Raw genomic sequence first — 20,474 nt, 5'->3', positions numbered from 1 at the left:
AAATAATATTTCTCTTTAAATATAATAGCAGAACCTAAGCTTCCCATTTAACAAATGACACATTCCTTTCCAAGTGACAGACTGATAGGCAAAACATTTGCTACATGATGGTTTATGAGCCTCTTCCAGGAGCTAAGGTGGAGTCAAACATTTGAATAATATGCCTATCAGAAACTGCCTTAGATTAGGGAATTGGAGTCCCCAGATTTATGTCCATCTCACAACAACAGTAGAATTAGAATCTGATGAAACATAAAGGTGACAGTATTATTTACAGGCTATCTCTTGCTCTGTGAACATTTGGACAGTGAGATGGTTACTTGTCTGTTTTTGTCTAATTATCTCAAGTCACATAAGCTATTATAGTCCAAATGTCAGAAGAAATACAACTCTGATCTCCCTCCCTTGCTTTTGGACTATAAATTTCTTCTTTCTTACTAGCTAGGTAAATTGATATATATCAGTAACCAAAAACAAGAGTGATTTTTTGTTGTTTTATTACCATCAGTATAAACTCAGTTATATTTGAGTTCAGTTAAGAACAATTTTTGAAAATATTTAACTCCTATCAGTTATAAGCATGTATAGAAGATGATGCAAGTTAGGGATTTATGGTGTTAGGAAGACATATATGATAGAAATGAAAAAGGGAAAATCATTGATTGCTAAAAAATAAATACTTAAACAACTTATTAAACTGAACAAATTATATGAGGTAAACATTCAAGTTGCTTTACATTAACTAAACTTAAAGGTTACCAACTGCTATGGACTGAAGCTTATATGTTGAAGCCCTAACCCTCCATGTAACTGGATTGGAGACAGGGCCTTTAGCAGGAAATGAAACTTTAATGAGATCACAAGGGTGGAGTCCTGATCCAATAGAAGTTTCTTTGCTAAGAAGAGGAAGAGACACCAGCGTGTGCTCTCTGCCGTGTGACAACACAGCAAGAAGGAGACCGTATACAAGCCAGGAAACAGGCTCTCACTAGAATCCAGTCTCAGGTACCCTGACCTGAGACTCCCAGTTTCCAGAACTGCGAGAAAATACATTTCTGTTGTTTAAGCCATCCAATCTGCAGTATTTTGCCATGGCAGCCCTTGCAGACTAAGACACTAAGGCTGATAGGGAATTTAAGAAATTATAATATCAAGAAGAAGCTGTCCTCACATACTTGTCTCACACACAAAGGAAATCTGGACCCAAATGAGTGATGGGAGAAGGAGATGTGAAAGTCAAGGGAGGCAGTGAGACCGTCACCCTATCAAAATGATCACATTTAAAGATTAATAAATAAAAGACCTATGTGGACCAAATAAATGTATCTTTAGCTTGGTTGGATGGGAGACAAAAGTTTCAAACCTTGGACTATATCTGTATCATTCTCTAAATATTCAAGAAGTATTGCTTATTTGGACTCTTGAAGTAAGACTTTACATGAACTTTTCATTAAATCATGGTCTCTAATAACCAAATTCTTTTCTTCAGATTGGTACTGATACAGTACTGACTTACAGATTGTATTTTTATTTGAAATTTGCAACTGCTAATTCATTCAATTTGTAGCTGACCAACTCAAAATATCTTGCATACAATATATAATAAGGTTGTTATAATTTACAAGTATAATGTAACCTTTCCCTTAATCCCAATGGCATTTCTCCTGCTCTCTTGCCTTTCTACAATGCTTAGGTATGTGGCTTGAAATCTTTTGCTTTCCCCCCACACAACTAGCAATCAAAATTTTTCCATGTGTGCCACTCCAGTTATTCTGAAGGACATTTGGCCAGTAGTAGGTCATTTAGGTGATTACTACAAAGTTGAAAGTATTTTTAGGAATATTCAATTGCTCTCTACCTGCCTCCTAAACCAGGTGGGACTTTACTACTCAGATGAAGTACTGAAGAAGCAGCAGCAATATTTGGGAGCTTGGTGAAAATGCAGAATCTCAGGCCTTCCCCTTGACCTAGCAAATCAGAATTTTCATTGTCAAAGATCCCCATGTGGTCTCTGTGTATATTTAAATATTGATACACATTGCTAGGGTACCCTTGATTGACATCAGAAGATGATACGTCTATCATAGAACTGCCTGAAATCTGAAGCACAAAACGTTAGGCCTTCATATTACCAAAGTTGTTGATGTCTCATAAAACATTAAGTTACAATCCTCAAACTTCAAAGTCTGCATAGTAATGTGATGGAAAGATCCTTGGCTATAGATCTAGAAAGTCAGGGCTAGAATCTAAGTCCTTCTGTATACTAGTTAAAAAAAAAATAAACTCCAAGTCTAAATTTGTTAATCATTGATAATAATATCTACAGGGTTTTGAGACATCGAATAAGAAATGCATATACCCACAGCCAACATAAAAATATTCTAAATAAATGTGAGTTGAATACAGCATAGCCACAGGCATGATTTGGTCAGAATCTGGCCATAAAAGTACATAGAACATGCTGGTATTTCAATCTAAACTCAGGAAAACTTTACCTGCTCGGCTACTGAAATCCTCCCCTGGCTACTGACTATAACATAAATAAATGTATTGACTGAAATAGAAATGTATAGCCAAATGATTTCTGGGTCTGTGGTCAATTAGACAATGTATCTTTCACCAAGGCATTCAGATTTTATTAAAAAATAAAAATATTTATTTATTTTTTTTTAGGTGTCATGAAAAAAAAATAAAAATAAATTTAAAAACGATTTGAAGCAGGCTACCAACTTTATATGTTTGGTGTAAAATAACTGCTTGAATTTGTAGTCATTTTTACACATAAACATAAGCCAAAGGCTCTTAAAATTCAATGTATATAAGACTCAACTGAGGAGTTTGTTAAAAATACAGATTTTCCTCTCTGAATTGCCAGAGAATCTGATTCACTAGATCTAAGATGTGGTAGGAATATGTATTTTTTTTAATGAGCTTTACAATTGATCTTGATGCTGGTGATCTACAAACTATTCTTTGTGGACAGTTGTAGTAAGCTAATACAATGAAGTTAAAGAAACCCCTAAGTTCATCACTATCAAATACAAAAATAAAATTTTTGCAATTGTTACAGTTTTATTCTACCTTTACAACACTTGTTTGTAGTAGTATTATTATTATGAGCATCAGTATTTTACTAATAAAAAGTCTGAACGTTTAGGTATCACATTTAAGGTCATCCAGGTAGAAAAGGGCAGAACCAGAGTCTGGACCCAGATCTGTGTGATTGTAGAACACAGGCTGTTAATCACTATATTATTTCCTAAGGCACAAAGTTACTACCATCTTTCTAAGTTACAAGAGGTTATCAATAGGGCCTGGGTTATCTTTGTAGGAGGGGCTTGGAGGATACATAAGAAGAGCTGAAAATCTCCAACATTTTCTCCTAATTATTGGAAATTTATTTGGGAGTGGATTTAGGGGACAGAATATAAATAAGGTATAGAGGAGAGAATAGGCTAACATGAGTGTATAATTCCTGATAATGAGCATACAATGTTTTCTTGAGTTTCCAATTCAAGAATTACAAGGTATTATCTGTCCCTTTGACCCTATACTTCCTGGCTTGATTTCCAGAGTATGAAGCTGGTCATCCTTCTGGAAGCCAATGGCTACCAATGTATAATCTCAGGAGGAAATTTTTGGTGTTCTAAATAGGAGCAAATTGTACTTTTAGGAAGAGTAAACTGTAGTTTAGACATACTAAAACTATGAGAAAAGGTGGATTTTGTTGTTGCTGCAACAACTATTTTGCTTTGTTTCTCTATATTCTATCTACAATAGAGATGATCTTTGGAAAAATAAAATACTTGCCTTCAAGAGTAGGTGATGCAAGAGTGGGTCTGGAAGCTTGTTCTGTTGGTAACGGAGGTGGTATGGCTGGGCTCTGCCCTGTGCACACAATGCAGGAATAGATATTGAAAAAAATTATTAATAAATTTAATATACATAAATAGAATAGCTAGATCTGTCCCCAATATGCATAATTCATAATCCAAAGTATAAATTCATATTATTATGCAATAAGAAAATTGATATTAGGTGAGATCTTTAAGTAGATACATACAAAGATTCAGTTATCTTCAGAGTTATTTCTGAATATATTTCTTTTCTTAGATATATATACAATGTCAAATATATCTACTGGGGTTTATTAATGAAAAACCTACATGTATTCAAATAAAGCAATTATTTTCAATATGCACTTCAAATTATGGAAACTGAAATCACAGAAGCTAAGAGGAACCCTAATACATAGAAAAATCACCATTTTCTTCTTTTAACTAAAAATTCTCGAGTGATATAATAAGGCAATAAAGGAAAATTAAAATTCATAGGCCTTTTGATATTGAACAGGTACATTTTCTCCTGCTAAAATAAATGACCCTCAGTTAAGTAAATAATGGGCCACAGGGAAAATATATTCAGTTTTATAGAAACTTAAAAGCCTCCCTCATCTCTAGGCTTATTATGAACCATAAAATCTCACAATTGTTCTCAATACTTCCTTATCCCAAGTGATTTCTTTAATTAAACAAAACCATCCGGGCCATGAACTGTAAACATTAACTAACGTATGATCCCATATGAAATGCTTGCAAAATCTTTTATCATTCATTTTCATTTCATAAACTCCTGCTGTGTGTCTCTTTTAAATCTAAGAATCAACACGGGCATATATATGCACTTTCTAAAATTTCACTGACAACTAGATATTATTGAATGCTAGCAGACCTGCCTGCTTACTAGAAGTCTTCCTTTTTTAGAATTTGTCAAAATTAGTTTGCTCTGGTGAATTGTGGATTAGCAGCCAGAGCTGCACACACAACACCTTCTGTGGTGGCAAAGAAGGGAGGAACTCCAGGCCCTCAAGCTGAGTAGAAGAGGTTACTAGCTACTCATTGAAGGATTTACTTTTAGCTGTTAAACCCATCCAGATGGATTACTGAGCACACCCATATGCACAGAAGCAAAGCATATTTTCATGCAGGCCATGCCATATATCTAGAAAAGTATACATCCATATTAGTACTGATTATTTTCCTAATGAAAGCAAAGATGGAAATATGGAATGTAACATGGAATTTCATTTTTCAGTAAGCAAGGAAAAGGTAAGGATGGGTGGGCACATTAAAAAAGGAGTTTGTGCCACATTGATTTTCCCTAGCTAATATTTATACAGTGCTTACTATACATATGCCTAGAATGATCCCAAACAGTTTTGACATATGAAGTCATTTAATCTTCATAAGATGCTTAGAATGCAGGTATAATTTTCATTTTGCAGTTTAAACTGAAGTGAACAGGGATTCAGGGGCTCAGCTCCTAAGAAGTGGACTTGAGGTGCTGAAACTTCCTCTCAGACTACCTAAGGCAGTTAAAGATAGTCACATGTAAAGGTCCATCACATGTAAGGATGAAGAGAGACAGAGGAGTGGAGTTTCCACCCTGACTTTCTACCATCTTTGTAAGCCAAAGGGATGTACACTAGGGAGTATTCTCTCCCAAATTTTGCTTGAAAGCTGTCCTTGAAAAAATGTTTCTAAAATAGGATGGTATTTTGTAGCTTTTAAAATCTATAGAGAATCTAGACTGAGGAAGGAGTCAATTAAATAACTAAAGCTTAAATACAAGTGACCATGAACATCCATAAATCAATTATTTCTAAATAATAAGGCTTTCAAAAATATCTTCAAGGGATCCTGCTTGTTCAAATTGAACTGATTTCTCTGCTGTCAAATACTTCCTTGAACAGCAGTAATGTATGATCTTAGTTTTGATCAGCCATTTAAGAATTTATTTTTGAATGTATTCAATTCTTTCCATAGGGAATAGTTTATAATTTAGACTACAAAATCTTCGTATATTTTCCTGGAGGAACTCTGAAGTCATTATTTTATTTTTTAACTTAGCACTTATTATATCTCAGCACAGGAAAAACATTAATCTCCAACTCTGCTTGTAAGAAGTTCCCAATATCATGGCTAAAACAGATTTACAGACAGATTATTATAACATAGTGTGATGATGGGAAATAATATACACAGAGGAGATGTCACAGAATGATTCTTGCATTTAAAAGCCTGAAGAGAGTTTCCCAAGTAAAGAATGGAGGAGGAAAGGGAGGGATAGCAGACAGTGATTATCTAGTGAAAAAAAAAAAAAGCCTGGATGCCAAGATACATAGAACTATTAGAACAATCAAACAGGTATTTCTGTAACATAAAGTACAAAGAGCAGTTTATATCAGAAATTCTCTACAACTATAATAAACAATATCATACTCTCTAAAATGGACAACCACATGATGGTGAGACAGTGGACTCAGTAGGGAAGTATCACCAACAGAAGAAAAAAAAAAAAAACAGTTTTTTTTTTTTTTGCCTCTAGAGTGACAGAGCTAGGTAGCTCTGGCAGGGGAATTATTAGCTCAGGGCAAGTTTTTGTTTTGTTAAGGGTCACCAAAATAAATCAGGCATGTCATACTTGAGAATGACACCTGACTCTCTGGTACTGACTTACCAGTACCAGAACAGAACAGAAAAGGCCTCTTTTATGTTCAAATAATGTCAGAAAATGCTACTGAAATTACAGACTATTTTTTCTATATGAATGAATATAAAATTATATCTATATAATAATTTATGGATATATTAATATAATTTTATAATGAAAGCAAGCTGTTTATTATAAAGCCTACATGATTGGAATCAAATAAATATGGGAGTTTCAGCTCCACTGCCTATAATCTGTGTGAATTTGAAAATGTCATGAAGTATCCAAGCTTCATGGCCTTTCTAAAATGAGGAGAGTTTTTGTCAGCTGTTGTGAGGATTAAGAAATGAAACATCTAACACATAGTAAATACTCAAAATATTCTTTCTCCTACAATATATTTACAATTTATATCCCACCTAATTACATAAGAGGACTTGAAACAGACTTTTGAAGTAAGACAACAAAGACATAATAACAGATAAAATTAAACATCACAGAAATAGCAGAACTCATTTACAGGAGAGAGGCTTATCATTTTATTAGGAATATGTTTCTTTGGAATTTGTGAGGATTGTTACTCTCTAAAGGAAGAATTTACGTTGTTGAAATTTACATTGGATCTCTAAAGGTGCCCTTCATTTTACAAGCTATTACCTGAAAATCCCTCTGACATTCAAACACAGTGAATTGGCTTTATTTTTGTTCCGTGAGTGATTTTGACTGGCTTATTTCCATAATACCTGAATCTCATGTTTGTAAGCTGCCAATATTTTATTGTTCTGAGTTTTTTCTCACTCAAGTCAATATGATTGCTTTCGGTTTAGTCTAATTCCACTGGGGATGACATATAGTATGCATTCCTCCTAATGATCTAAGTTACTGATGTTTTCTTTACTTTACTAGAAATAATGAATTACTCAGAATCTCAAATCAAGAAGGAGGCTATGAGCAGAATTCAGGTAATGTGAAGGAAAAAGCAATTCACAATACTGAAGCTTGATTTACCTAGTTTTTTAATCAAAGGAGATTTCCTAGTTCTAAACCATCTCTAGATAACTAAAGTCTACCTCCTAAATCTTGAAACAAATATTGAGGATATTTTTTACTCTATTGCTCGATAGTTATTTTTTTTTCCCTTGGGCCCCCATTGCATTTTCAAGGAGGTACCCAGTACATCCAGGAGACTACAGACTTTGAAAGGCCTCCTGCGCCGCAAACAATGAAGTGATAGATCTCATGACAGAGGGAGTGTCACTCTTGTAAATGACCACTGAGTTAAAATTCATTTACATCTTGAGAAAGTATAAACTGTGATTAATTACAAACACCTATCCCAATGCATTCTGTCAATAGTATTTAAAGCATTTGTGCATCTACTGTCATTGTTTGCTAGGTGACTAAGTCGTGTCCGACCCTTCTGCAACCCTGGAGCCTGCCAGGCTCCTCTGTTTATGGGATTTCCCAAGCAAGAAAACTGCAGGGCATTGCCATCTCCTGCCTTCTCCAGGAGATCTTTCCAACCAAGGGATCGAGCTTGTGTCTCCTGCATTGGCAGGCGGATTTTTTACCCCTGAGCCACCTGGGGATCTATGATGAACATAAAATGGGAAAATTTGAAATTAATAAGAAAACTATTGCCAAGTGTGTTAAAGCAATAGTATTGCTTTTATTTGCTGGCACAAGGTTCCTAGACTATTTTTTATAACATATAGAATAATATTTTCAAAGTTTAGAATTGAACAAATATTAAAATTAAATGAAAATATGGTTTATATTTTAGGCTGAGACATATAGTAATTGTGCTAGTGTCTTTATTAAAATAGGGACAAGTTGACCTTCAAGTTTCTTTACTGAGGGTTCCTTTCTCTGCCTTGTCCTTTTGGACTACCTCTAAAATGGAAGGAATGGAGCAGAGGTGTTTAGAGTGTCAGTAACTCTTCCCTTTTCCACCCTACTTATTAAAAAAATTAAGATATCACTCATACAATAATCCCAGACTTGGTGAATTTGCCTATGAAATGAAGAATAAGGAATCTGAAACTCAAGAGTTTGTATGAGGTGGACAGATCCAAGGTTTTTACTTCAGTCATAGGCATCTTTATAACTCCCACTTGTGTATTGCTAATTTCTACATATATAACTTTGCATCCCTTGTACTTGATCTTGTGAAGGATACGTGTAAACAGGCAATTATCACTTAACTGAGGACTCAGATGTTAAGAATGTTTCAGGGTGAAACAAGAACAGTAATGTCTCTTCCAGCTGGGTTGTTGTGAGGGTTCCTGGGCATAGCAGTACAAATAAAATCAGTGAGGGACCACAGGGAAGAGAGGGAAGGGCTGTGTTGTTATAAAGTTTACATTAAAGATGAAGGGAGATAGGTGACAAACAAGCAAGACTGATAATTTCAGATCTCAGCAATGGAGGGACATCAAAACAGAGTGGTGAGGCAGACAATGATTGTGAGAAAGAGATGACATTAAATGGGTTGGAAAAGGAAGAACTGGGTTAGCACTGAGCAGAACTCCACTAACCTATGACGCTTTGCTCAAATTGGCTCCTTTCTGTGTGTGTGCTGTCCATGGTGGTATGGTTGGAGGAGGAGGACTGGCTTAGTGCAAAATTAAGAAGCAGCTCTTCCCAACTGGTCGGGTCACTTGCCACGCCAGTCCAAATCTTGAGATGAAGGAAGAGCAGGGGGCCTTTGTGTAAGTACACAGACTGCAGGACAACTGCACAATGTATCAAGGGTCTCTGTCTCCAAACGGGAGACACAAGTTCTGACTTGAATACAAAAGAGTAAACCTCAGGAGAGGCCGGATGAAAGGATTCCTGGCAGGGAAAGGCAAGTTAAAATGCCTATGCTAGGAACAGCCTGGATTGCTTAAAGGTCACTGGTGCTGGAGAGCAGCGATAGGCTCATATCAGAGCATTCTGGGCTGCTCTTGTGAGTCTGGATATGTTCTATGGGTAATGGTAAACTTTTGAAGTGTTTTAGTATGACACATAGGGTTTTAAAAACTCACTGGCTGTTGTGTGAACAAAAATAATGTTTGCAAAGGAAAAGATATAAGAAGCAGCCGCAGATCAGTTGGAAACTGTTGAAAAAAACCCAGGTGAGAGATGACATGAGCCTGGTCTAGGTTTTGCAGTAGAGATGTAGTTGTTCCTGCAAAAAATATACCTGAGTGCCTATTTAGTTCTAGGCACTTTCTTAGGACATGGAGTTACAGCAGTACCAATATAGAGAAAATCACCTGTTTCACAGAGCTGAGATTCTACTGGGCAGAGAGAAAAAATATCAACTAAATAAGTAAAATGAAAATAAGCATCTTATTAAAAATGTATCAAGGAAGAGTAATAAGGAGTGCTATTTAGAATAATAGATGGAATTTTTAAAGATATGGTCAATGAAAAACTTAGAAACTGTAGATAAATGGATGGATTCAGAGTGCATTTTTATACAGACTCAGTAGGATTTTTTTAAATGAGTTTGATATGGTAAGTGCAGGAAAGAAATCAAAGATGACTGACAATTTGGCTTGAGCATCTGGGAACAAATGAGAAATATTCAGATAAGGGCAGGAAATTTCCTATTTACTTAGCCAGATGCTATTTATGGACTAATTGCTTAGTCATTGTTGTCACTTGAATTATATAGTTTTCCATTTTGCCAAAGGATTTATATAGAAGACATTGAAGTATAAGTCATAGCTGCTTTGTTGGCTTATTCTAAAAGTACAGCATATTGGTAATTAATTTTCAAGATATTTTTTCATGATTTTAGAAAACTTTTAAGCAAATGGTTTATTTAGTATAATTTGGTAATGCAACCCTACTGTATGGGTGTTTAAAAAACCAAAAGCTTCAACTACTTAGATCAAAGAGCATCCTCCAGGCCAAAATGTTTCTACTCGAAAGGTTTCTTTGCATCCTGATAAAAAGTTTCCCTAATATTTCCATGTGCTATTACATATTTGCATATTTGCTTTGATGGAAAGCAAGGAATAGAAGTCAAATACATATTTCATAATTCCTTTGATTAAAAATGATAAAGGTAATATTAGTGTGTTTTCGTCTTCATCTCCAATTTATAAGTTAGAAATAATTCTACCATGGAAAAGCCAACTGAAAAAGGAAATGAGATTGATTCAAGATCATATCATTGTTTCATTTATTCTTACACCTTGATTATGACAGAATACCTGATATCCAGGATTTAATAAAAATAGATGCATGGAATCACAATCATAGAGTTTTAGGGTATGGAAGAGATCTTTGAAATCAGTTATTTCAACACCCTAATGTTTCAGGTGGACAAAAGTAGTCTCTAGAAGGAAAAGTGGCCTAACCAAGGTTATACCTCAAAAGCATTTAAGATAAACATTTTTCACTTCCTTTTTATTTTTCTATTTATTGAATATTTATTTGGAAGGTCAAGATAAATGACAATTATTTTACCCATTGTCATAAATGACTAATAACTCTTATAAGATCTTTAAAGATTCACTTCCTAAGATTAAAAGTCTCATAGTTTTCTTCACGATCATATTCTACTTAACATTAATTAGATATTAAATTGACCTCAAGTACCCATCTTGGTCCCTGATCTCATTTTGACAATTCTAGATAGACTGTCAACTTGGAGGTTTTCAAAACTTGCAGAATTACTATTTCTTCATTTTTCTTAAATATTTCCTTCTAGCTATCCAAATTATATCTCTGTCAACACCAGAGCAAATCATATTTATACATAAGATGAGGCAATAGGCAGACAGTAAAGATGGAAAAAATAGACAAATAGGTAATATGAACTGTAAATTTTTCTTTTAGTACAAAGGTCAGAGCTGATATGAAAAGAGAATATGAGGCATATTAGATAGAGTGCAGTCTCAATTTACAAAAATAAAAACTATCTCATGTACTTAGGATACAATTACCCTACTCGCCTTGGAGTCATCCAGTGAAATGCCTTTAATCTCTTCCTTGATTCCCTTCCAGCCACACCCTTCACAACTCTTATGTTCTCAGAATAGCCAGTGTACACTTATCTTCTGATTCTCAATGCATTTGTTTATTTACAAGTCTGTGCTGGGATTTTTTGTTATTGCTATTGTTTCTGTTTTTAATCCTCATTTGACTATGAGCAACTTGAGAACAGAGTCTGGAATATGCATACATATTTAGTAAAGAGAAATGAATACCTACAAGAGAAAATGAGCACATGAGTAAGTGAATAAATGAATGTTACTACATGCTATTCTGTTACACTGTTTCTAGAGTGTTTGAATATGAACAAACCAAATTACAGTATTTTTAGATCTCAGCAGAGTACAGAATACTTCCAACAAAACACGTGATAAAATTTATTTTTTGCTTTCTATTTTTCAGTTATTTACAGTTCCAGGCCAAAGTATTCATTTTCTTTCTGTCAGAACTTTTACCAATTTATTTATGAGTACCAATCTTTCCATGAAAGTGAAACTTTAACAGTTTTATCCATTAGTGGGAAAAATTGAGCTTAAAGGTCAAAGATAAAGAAAACTAGCTTCATTAGCCCAATCAAGATATAACACATCCAATATATTCTGAATCTACAGTTACCCTAAAGTGCAAAGACTATGTAAATTACCCATTGTGGTATGCTTCAAGCCCAAAGAATTACACACCTACACATGTAACCCGAAAAGAATATTAGTACCAGAAGAAACTTAAGAATTTACTGAGAACCCTGAAATTCAAAGAAGCTAAACAACTTGCTACCTTGACCTAAGTGACACATAAGTATGATACATGAATGCAGATTCTCAACTCAGTGTTCTTCACAGCAGAATGTTGTCTGTCTGCATTTATTTTAGAGAGAGCAATGAGGCACAAGGAACAAATAAAATAAATGATGAAATCTAGAATAATGGTAAACAATTTCAACTCAGTACAAATGCTGTTTTGTTAGGCTTTAGAATTCTATAGCCAATGATACTCATAATAACTAAGAAAAAATAGATCTTAAGTGCAGTATCCTATATTACGGCATAATGGTATTTGTAATGGATATGTTAATTCTTGTTTCATTTGAAGATGATTTGAAATACAAATAGTGCATGCTTTTGACCATCAGTTATGTCAATTCAATTTTCAAAGTTATAATTAATTCAAATTAGGTCTCTGAAATGCTGCTCTCCAATGTCAAACATACTTTATCAAAATGGAGTTGCCTATTCTCTAAGGAGTTGAGGGATAGAAATATAACAGCGATTTATTTTATTGGAAATCAATTTTTTCAAATATGACAAATGCTTAAAATATTATATTTATGTTTAAAACTTTAAGGTATAATTCAATAGAATTAAAAAGGGATCATTTTTAAGAAAAATTACAAAATTTCAATAAAATTTTGAGTTAAAAATCTCAAGTTTTATTTACCTCTCTAGGCATGGCCCTCCTCCTGGCACATGCTAACTTACGAATAAGTGATGAGCTATTATTCATTTAGTTTAACTGATCATTGCTACTAAAATAGAAGTATCAGTTCTAATAAGGCTGCTGTTTACCAACCTGGTCATTATAAGATGGCATATCCCTGAATACATTGTTGTTGTTTTGTTGCTCAGTTGTGTCTGACTCTTTTGCCACCCCGTAGACTGTAGTCAGGCTCCTCTATCCATGGGATTTCCCAGACAAGAATACTGGAGGAGGCTGCCACTTTCTATTCTAGAGAATCTTCATGACCCACAGATCAAACCCGCATCTCCTGCAAGTTTCCTGAGCTGCAGGCAGATTCCTTACCACTGAGCCACCAGGGAAACCCCCCTAAAAATGAGTACATTTAATATATCATAGACCATCCCCAAGAAAAAGAAACGCAAAAAGACAAAATGGTTGTCTGAGGAGGCCTTACAAATAGCTGAGAAAAGAAGAGAAGCTAAAGGCAAAGGAGGAAAGGAAAGATATACCGATAGGAATGCAGAGTTCCAAAGAATAGCAAGGAGAGATAAGAAAGCCTTCCTCAGTGATCCATGCAAAGAAATAGAGGAAAGCAATAGAATGGGAAAGACTCGAGATCTCTTCAAGAAAATTAGATATCAAGGGAACATTTTCACACTGTTTATGGGGTTCTCAAGGCAAGAATACTGAAGTGGTTTGCCATTCCTTTCTTCGGTGCATCACGTTTTGTCCGAACTCTCCACCATGGCCCGTTCAACTTGGGTGGGCCCTACGTGGCAAGGCTCATAGTTTCGCTGAGTTAGACAAGCTTGTGGTCCATGTGAGCAGTTTGGTTTTCTATGATTGTGGTTTTCATTCTGTCTGCCCTCTGATGGAGAAGGATAAGAGGCTGATGGACGCTTCCTGATGGGAGAGACTGACTGAGAGAGAAAGGGTCTTGATCTGATGGGCAGGGCTGTGCTCAGTAAATCTTTAATCCAGTTTTCTGTTGATGGGCAGGGCTGTGTTCCCTCCCTGTTGTTTGACCTGAGGTGGAGGTTATAAAGATAATGGTGACCTCCTCCAATAGGTCCCATGCACACACTGCTGCACCCAGTGCCCCCAACCCTGCAGCAGTCCACCATTGACCCACGCCTCCAGCAGAGACTCCTGGACACTCCCAGGCAAGCCTGCATCAGTCTCTTGTGGGGTCACTCCTCCTTTCTCCTGGGTCCTGGTGCACACAAGGTTCTGTTTGTGCCCTCCAAGAGTCTGTTTCCCCAGTCCTGTGTAAGTTCCGATGGCTCTGTGGTGGGGTTAATGGTGACCTCCTCCAAGAGGGCTTATGCCATACCCAAGTCTGCTGCACCCAGAGCCCCTGCCCTTGCGGCAGTCCACTGCTGACCTGTACCTCCACAGGAGACACTCAAACACAATTCTGGTTCAGTCTCTGTGGGGTCTCTGGGTCCTGGTGTGCACAGTTTGTTTGAACCATTTGAGCATCTCTGGTGGGTATGCAGCTTGATTCTAAATGCAATTTCACCCCTGCTACGGTCTTGCTGGGGCTTCTTCTTTGCCCTTGGTTGTGGGGTATCTTTTTTGGTGGGATCCAACATTCTGCAATTGACAGTTGTTCAGCAGCAAGTTGTAGTGAAATGCGAAAGTGCTGTGAAAGTGCTGCACTTAATATGCCAGCAAATTCGGAAAACTCAGCAGTGGCCACAGGACTGGAAAAGATCAGTTTTAATTCCAATCCCAAAGAAGGGCAACGCCAAAGAATGTTCAAACTACTGCACAATTGGACTCATCTCACACGCTAGCAAAGTTAACGCTCAAAATTCTGCAAGCCAGGCTTCAAAACTATGTGAACCGTGAACTTTCAGATGTTCAATCTGGATTTAGAAAAGTCAGAGAAACCAGAGATCAAATTGCCAACAGCCTTTGGGTTATTGAAAAAGCAAGTGAGTTCCAGAAAAACGTCTACTTCTGCTTTATTGACTATGCCAAAGCCTTTCACTGTGTGGGTCACAGCAAACTGTGGAAATTTCTTCAAGAGATGAAAATACCAGACCATCTTACCTGCCTCCTGAGAAATCTGTATGCAGGTCAAGAAGCAACAGTTAGAACCGGACATGGAACAACAGACTGGTTCCAAATTGGGAAAGGAGTTTATATTGTCACCCTGTTATTTAACTTATATGCAGAGTCATCATGCAAAACAGCAGGCTGAATGAAGCACAAGCTGGGATCAAAATTGCCAGGAGAAGTATCAATAACCTCAGATACATAGATGATACCACCCTTATAGCAGAAAGTGAAAAGAAACCAAAGAACCTCTTGACAAAAGTGAAAGAGGAGAGTGGAAAAGCTGGCTTAAAACTCAACATTCAAAAGACAAAGATCGTGGCATCTGGTCCCATCACTTCATGACAAATAGATGGGAAAACCATGGAAACAGTGAGAGACTTTATTTTCTGGGGCTCCCAAATCACTGCAGATGGTAACTGCAGCCATGACATTAAAAGACCGCTTGCTCCTTGGAAGAAAAGCTATGACCAACATATAAAAAGCAAAGACACCACTTTACCAATAAAGGTCAATCTAGTCCAAGCCATGGTTTTCCAGTAGTCATGTATGGATGTGAAAACTGGACTACAAAGAAAGCTGAGCACCAAAGAGTTGATGCTTTTGAACTGCGGTGTTGGAGAAGATTCTTGAGAGTCCCTGGAAATCAGTCCTGAATATTCATTGGAAGGACTGATGCTGAAGCTGAAACTCCAATACTTTGGCCACCTGATGTGAAGAATGGACTCATTGGAAAAGATCCTGATGCTGGAAAAGATTGAAGGTGGGAGGAGAAGGGGATGACAGAGGATGAAATGGGCATGAGTTTAACCAACTGGGAGTTGGTGATGGACAGGGAAGCCTGGCGTGCCACAGTCCATTGGGTTGCAAAGAGTCAGACACAACTGAGTGTCTGAACTTACTGACTGAATATATCATAACTCTTGAGTCAAAATTTAATACTTTAGGTTTTGTATTCTGGTTTACTTTTCAGAGATCCAACACACTTTATTGATCTATTCAAAGACTGAAAATCAAGTCACAATAAATTATTGATAATAGAAATGCGAGTAGCAAGTTGAGAAATTGAGAGAAAAAAGAAGGCTCCCAAAATATTTGCAAAAATACATTTGCAAAATGCATTAAAACAGCTTTCAAGCAGAATAACAAATTCCCTTCTTAAGAGGTAAGAGACTAGACATTTTTGTAAACTATCTGAACATGGAGAATAAATAATGCCTCCTTCTGTCTCAAATCTTTTCTGGCTTTTTGACTTGTGAATTCTACCAAAGAGGTTATTGACAGACAACAGCTGGCATAGTCAATTGCCAAATGAATTCCTAAACTACTAGAATCTGTTATTTTCATTCTCAATAACTTCAGGACCTACCAACAACCTTAGAGATAAATCTACTCTATGTTCTCTTCTATCTCAATTTGCTGTCACTCCCACTACTAAAAATAAAATTTGACTACAAATATAATGATGGAACTGGGTGATCTTTTATCAGGACTTAGGGGCAACTTAATAGAAACCCAGGAAATTTAAAAGTAAACCATATTCTAATATTCCTCCAGTAATTTTGGTGAGAAGTCATTCGTGCCTCTGAGAATAGAATCACAGTTCACTCTGCTTGTACTTTCTATACCAGATTCCTGTCACTGACAAAACCAACAAGGGCAGCTAAAAGTTATCAGCAAATTGCTTGCTTTCTTTGGCAGTTGTACCGGCAAGATTTAGGAGTATGCGTCAAGTGTAAACTATAATGGAAATAGAGATTGTGAGTTTGTTTTAAATTGTACCACTCAAATCAGAGTGAAGAAAGGGAAGGGAAAAAGAAAACCGAAGACACAGTGACCCCCTTTTCAGAAAACATAATTCTCCCTACAGTGCTGGAGACAATATCTATGTATCTGAGCAAATTCTGCCACTTCCTTTAGGTTCAATTTCCTAATCTACGAGGTGGGAAACTTATAACCCATCTCCGAGGGTTCAGTGTGAATTCAGTGAGATGATCCGTGTGCAGCAACTCGGCACAGTGCCTGGTACACTGCTGCTGCTGCTGCTAAGTCGCTTCAGTCGTGTCCGACTCTGTCCGACCCCAGAGACGGCAGCCCACCAGGCTCCCCCGTCCCTGGGATTCTCCAGGCAAGAACACTGGAGTGGGTTGCCATTTCCTTCTCCAATGCATGAAAGTGAAAAGTGAAAGTGAAGTCGCTCAGTCGTGTCCGACTCAGCGACCCCATGGACTGCAGCCCACCAGGCTCCTCCCACTGAGGGCTCTCAGTAACGTAGTGAATGTTTTCCATCATCAATGTTGTCATGACCATCCCTAACAACCCTCCAAAATCTTTTAAGGGTAGACACAGAATAACGTCTGGATGACTTCCTGAGTTTTTCTCCAGCTCTAGGCAAGCCATTGTTTTCAAGCTTCACGGTATCTTTCCTTTATCCTTATCCTCAAATACAGGGAGGTACGTTTTTAAGCTATTATATCAAATTTGAAAGACAGTATATTCTCTTTTATACAGAGATCTCATTCAAACAGAATAGAATCAGTCTGATATCTTTCAACCACCTCCAAGTCCACACCACACAGGACTTGGCAAAGGGAAGGGATACTGCCATTATCCTATCCTTTATATACATCTGTAGGAAAATTTCTTTCCTGTCCCCCAATATTTTCTCTGACACATGAAACCATTCCATATTTAAAAGCATTTCAAAGAAATATGAAAAGCCTAAAGAAGAACCATAGAACCAATTAATAAGGAATATCCTGGTTTTGGAATTTACCTTAGGAAGAGAAAAGAAGGGGTTAGCATTTTGTTTTAGTAAAGAATTTTCTACTGGTTGCTTTAATAAAGATTATAAAACTCCTTATCTTTTCAACTACAAGCACATAACACAAATTTAAATATCTCAGTGCTTGTGCTTAATAGATAAAGGATAAAATGGGACCATGTTAATAATTATTATGTAATAGGATGAAAGCACAATTATATTCACAAACACATTCTCACTTGAATGACACATTTGGAAATCATCCAACTTTTCTTCCTGTTTTAAATTGTGTATAATTGATATTGTGTCATTTAAAACAATGCACACTGCTTATCCAGTGTCTGCCAGGAGGCTATTTATAATTTACACAAAAAATATCCCTCTGGGGTAAAAATCATTATTAATGTCATCATTGTCATGAATAACAGAAAATGGAAAAGGTTTACATCTTAGGTAACCTCCATCTAAGAGAAGATTAAATCATCAGTTTGTTTCTCACTGGATGTTTCAATATGACAATGTTGGTGATTTTTCTATGTCTATTTTCCTCAATTTGTATCAGAGATTTCAATTATTACAAACCTTGTCTACTAAACATGTGCCTGTTACATAAACAGCGTGAGTAGCTGCAGAAGTGGTGATTTATACATGACAATTTTTTCTTCAGGAGGGCACCATATCAACCACAAAGCCATAATATTGAATAAAATAGAGTAGTGGGGATTTAAGAAATGCAACATAAATAATTAAGTGCGAATGACAAAGGACAGACACTAAAGTATTGTTGTTGTTCAGTCACTAAGTTACATCTGAATCTTTGCAACCCCATAGACTGCAGCACACCAGGCTTCCCTGTCCTTCACTATCTCCCAGTGTTTGCTCAAACTCACATCCATTGAGTCAGTGATATTATTTAATCATTTCATCTTCTGTCTCAAGGAGAACTCTTGCCCTCAAGTCTTTCCCAGCATCAGGGTCTTTTCCAATATGGGGTCTAATTTGGAAGAACACACCTGTATAGATAGTAACTATATTTGTTCAGTTTTTTCTCCTGCATTGACTTCTCATTTGGTATTGTAAATAAAAAAGTTCATCTAATTATACCACTACATTTCCCCACCTTAGACTGAAAAAAATTGACCACCTGAATAAGAATCAGGCTTCCCTGGTGGCTCAGTGAAGAATCTGCCTGCAATGCAGGAGACCTGAGTTGGATCTTTGGGTTGGGAAGATCCCCTGGAGAAGGAAATGGAACCCAACCCAGTATTCTTGCCTGGAGAATCCCATGGACAGAAGAGCCTGGTGGACTATGGTCCAAAGGATTGCAAATAATTAGATATAAGGATAAATACTAAACTCATCGTAAGCAATTAATAATAACAATCAGAATAAAGCTGAAGATAAACATTGGCAAAACACTAGGACTTCACTTTATCAAGCCTGTCCGAGGTTCTGTGGCTCTTTCTTCTTTAGTTTATACTTCTCTAGATTATACTCTAGTAATCATACAGTTTAGTTGTTAGTAGAGAATCCCAGGGACGGCAGAGCCTGGTGGGCTGCCGTCTATGGGGTCGCACAGAGTCGGACATGACTGAAGCGACTTAGCAGCAGCAGCAGCAGCAGTACTTTCTTCCCGGAGAAGGCAATGGCACCCCACTCCAGTACTCTTGCCTGGAAAACCCCATGGACAGAGGAGCCTGGTAGGCTGCAGTCCATGGGGTTGCTAGGAGTCGGACACAACTGAGCGACTTCACTTTCACTTTTCACTTTCATGCACTGGAGAAGGAAATGGCAACCCACTCCAGTGTTCTTGCTTGGAGAATCCCAGGGACTGGGGAGCCTGGTGGGCTGCCGTCTATGGGGTCGCACAGAGTCGGACACGACTGATGCAACTTAGCAGCAGCAGCAGTACTTTCTTCCATTTTCTCCCCAAGCTTTCTTAATACTGTTCATTGCTTGATTTATAATAACTTCGGACAAGATTGTTGCTTCCTTTGCTTTGAAAATCATGTTACGACCACTAGCATTGAATGCATACTAGGGGTCTGTACCAGGCTTCCCTGGTAGCTCAGCTAGTAAAAAATCTGCCTGCAAAGCAGAAGACGCCAGTTCAATTCCTGGGTTGGGAAAATCCCCTGGAGAAGGGATAGGCTACCCACTCCAGTATTCTTGGCCTTCCCTGGTGCCTCAGACAGTAAAGAATCCTCCTGCAATGCAGATCTGGGTTCGATCCCTGGGTTGGGAAGATCCCCTGGAGAAGGGAAGGGCAACTCACTCCAGTATTTTAGACTGGAGAATCTCCCTGGACAGAGGAGCCTAATGGGCTACAGTCCATGGGGTTGCAAAGAGTTGGACACGACTGAGTGATTAAGCACATACAGGGGTCCAGTAACTGCTGGGAGACTGATAGGATGACTTCAACATGTCAACCTAGATATTGAGAAGGAGACAGACAAAATGTATTATCTTCAAATGTGGGATAATTATTACTACTACGTGGGAATAACAGTACCATTGCCTCGACACAGAATATTTTAGAGAACCAAAATGTAAAATACATTAGACCAGCAGTCATGTGTGTACAGTGTGCCACAGAATTGATCAAAAAACCCAGAGCAACTGGCTCAACAATCTACAACCTGTGAAGTTAATATTAGTATCGAAAAAATTCATTATTGTCTTCATCTTGCACAAACATTCTATGCAG

At 37.1% G+C, this 20,474-nt stretch overlaps 1 protein-coding gene and 1 long non-coding RNA gene across 51 annotated transcripts in view; one reads left to right on the top strand and one right to left on the bottom strand.

The window, feature by feature from the left end:
• The window catches only part of TRDN (triadin), a 414,935-nt gene that overhangs the window by 219,898 nt on the left and 174,563 nt on the right, over positions 1 to 20,474 (bottom strand). For all 50 annotated transcript variants that reach the window (XM_086317033.1, XM_086317034.1, XM_086317035.1 and 47 more), the window contains one exon: positions 3,811 to 3,888. In XM_086317033.1, coding sequence (XP_086173159.1) covers positions 3,811 to 3,888 — 78 coding nt within the window. The remainder of the gene's footprint in view (positions 1 to 3,810; positions 3,889 to 20,474) is intronic.
• LOC147365726 (uncharacterized) overlaps positions 1 to 20,474 on the top strand; it is a 49,239-nt gene that overhangs the window by 18,305 nt on the left and 10,460 nt on the right. The window lies entirely within an intron of this gene.

The sequence above is a fragment of the Bos grunniens genome, chromosome 9 (assembly GCF_055505025.1).
Source record: "Bos grunniens cultivar Pamir isolate PY7600 chromosome 9, Bosgru_T2T1.0, whole genome shotgun sequence".
NCBI classification, from domain to species: Eukaryota; Metazoa; Chordata; class Mammalia; order Artiodactyla; family Bovidae; genus Bos; species Bos grunniens.
This window is presented reverse-complemented; position numbering and strand designations above follow the sequence as displayed.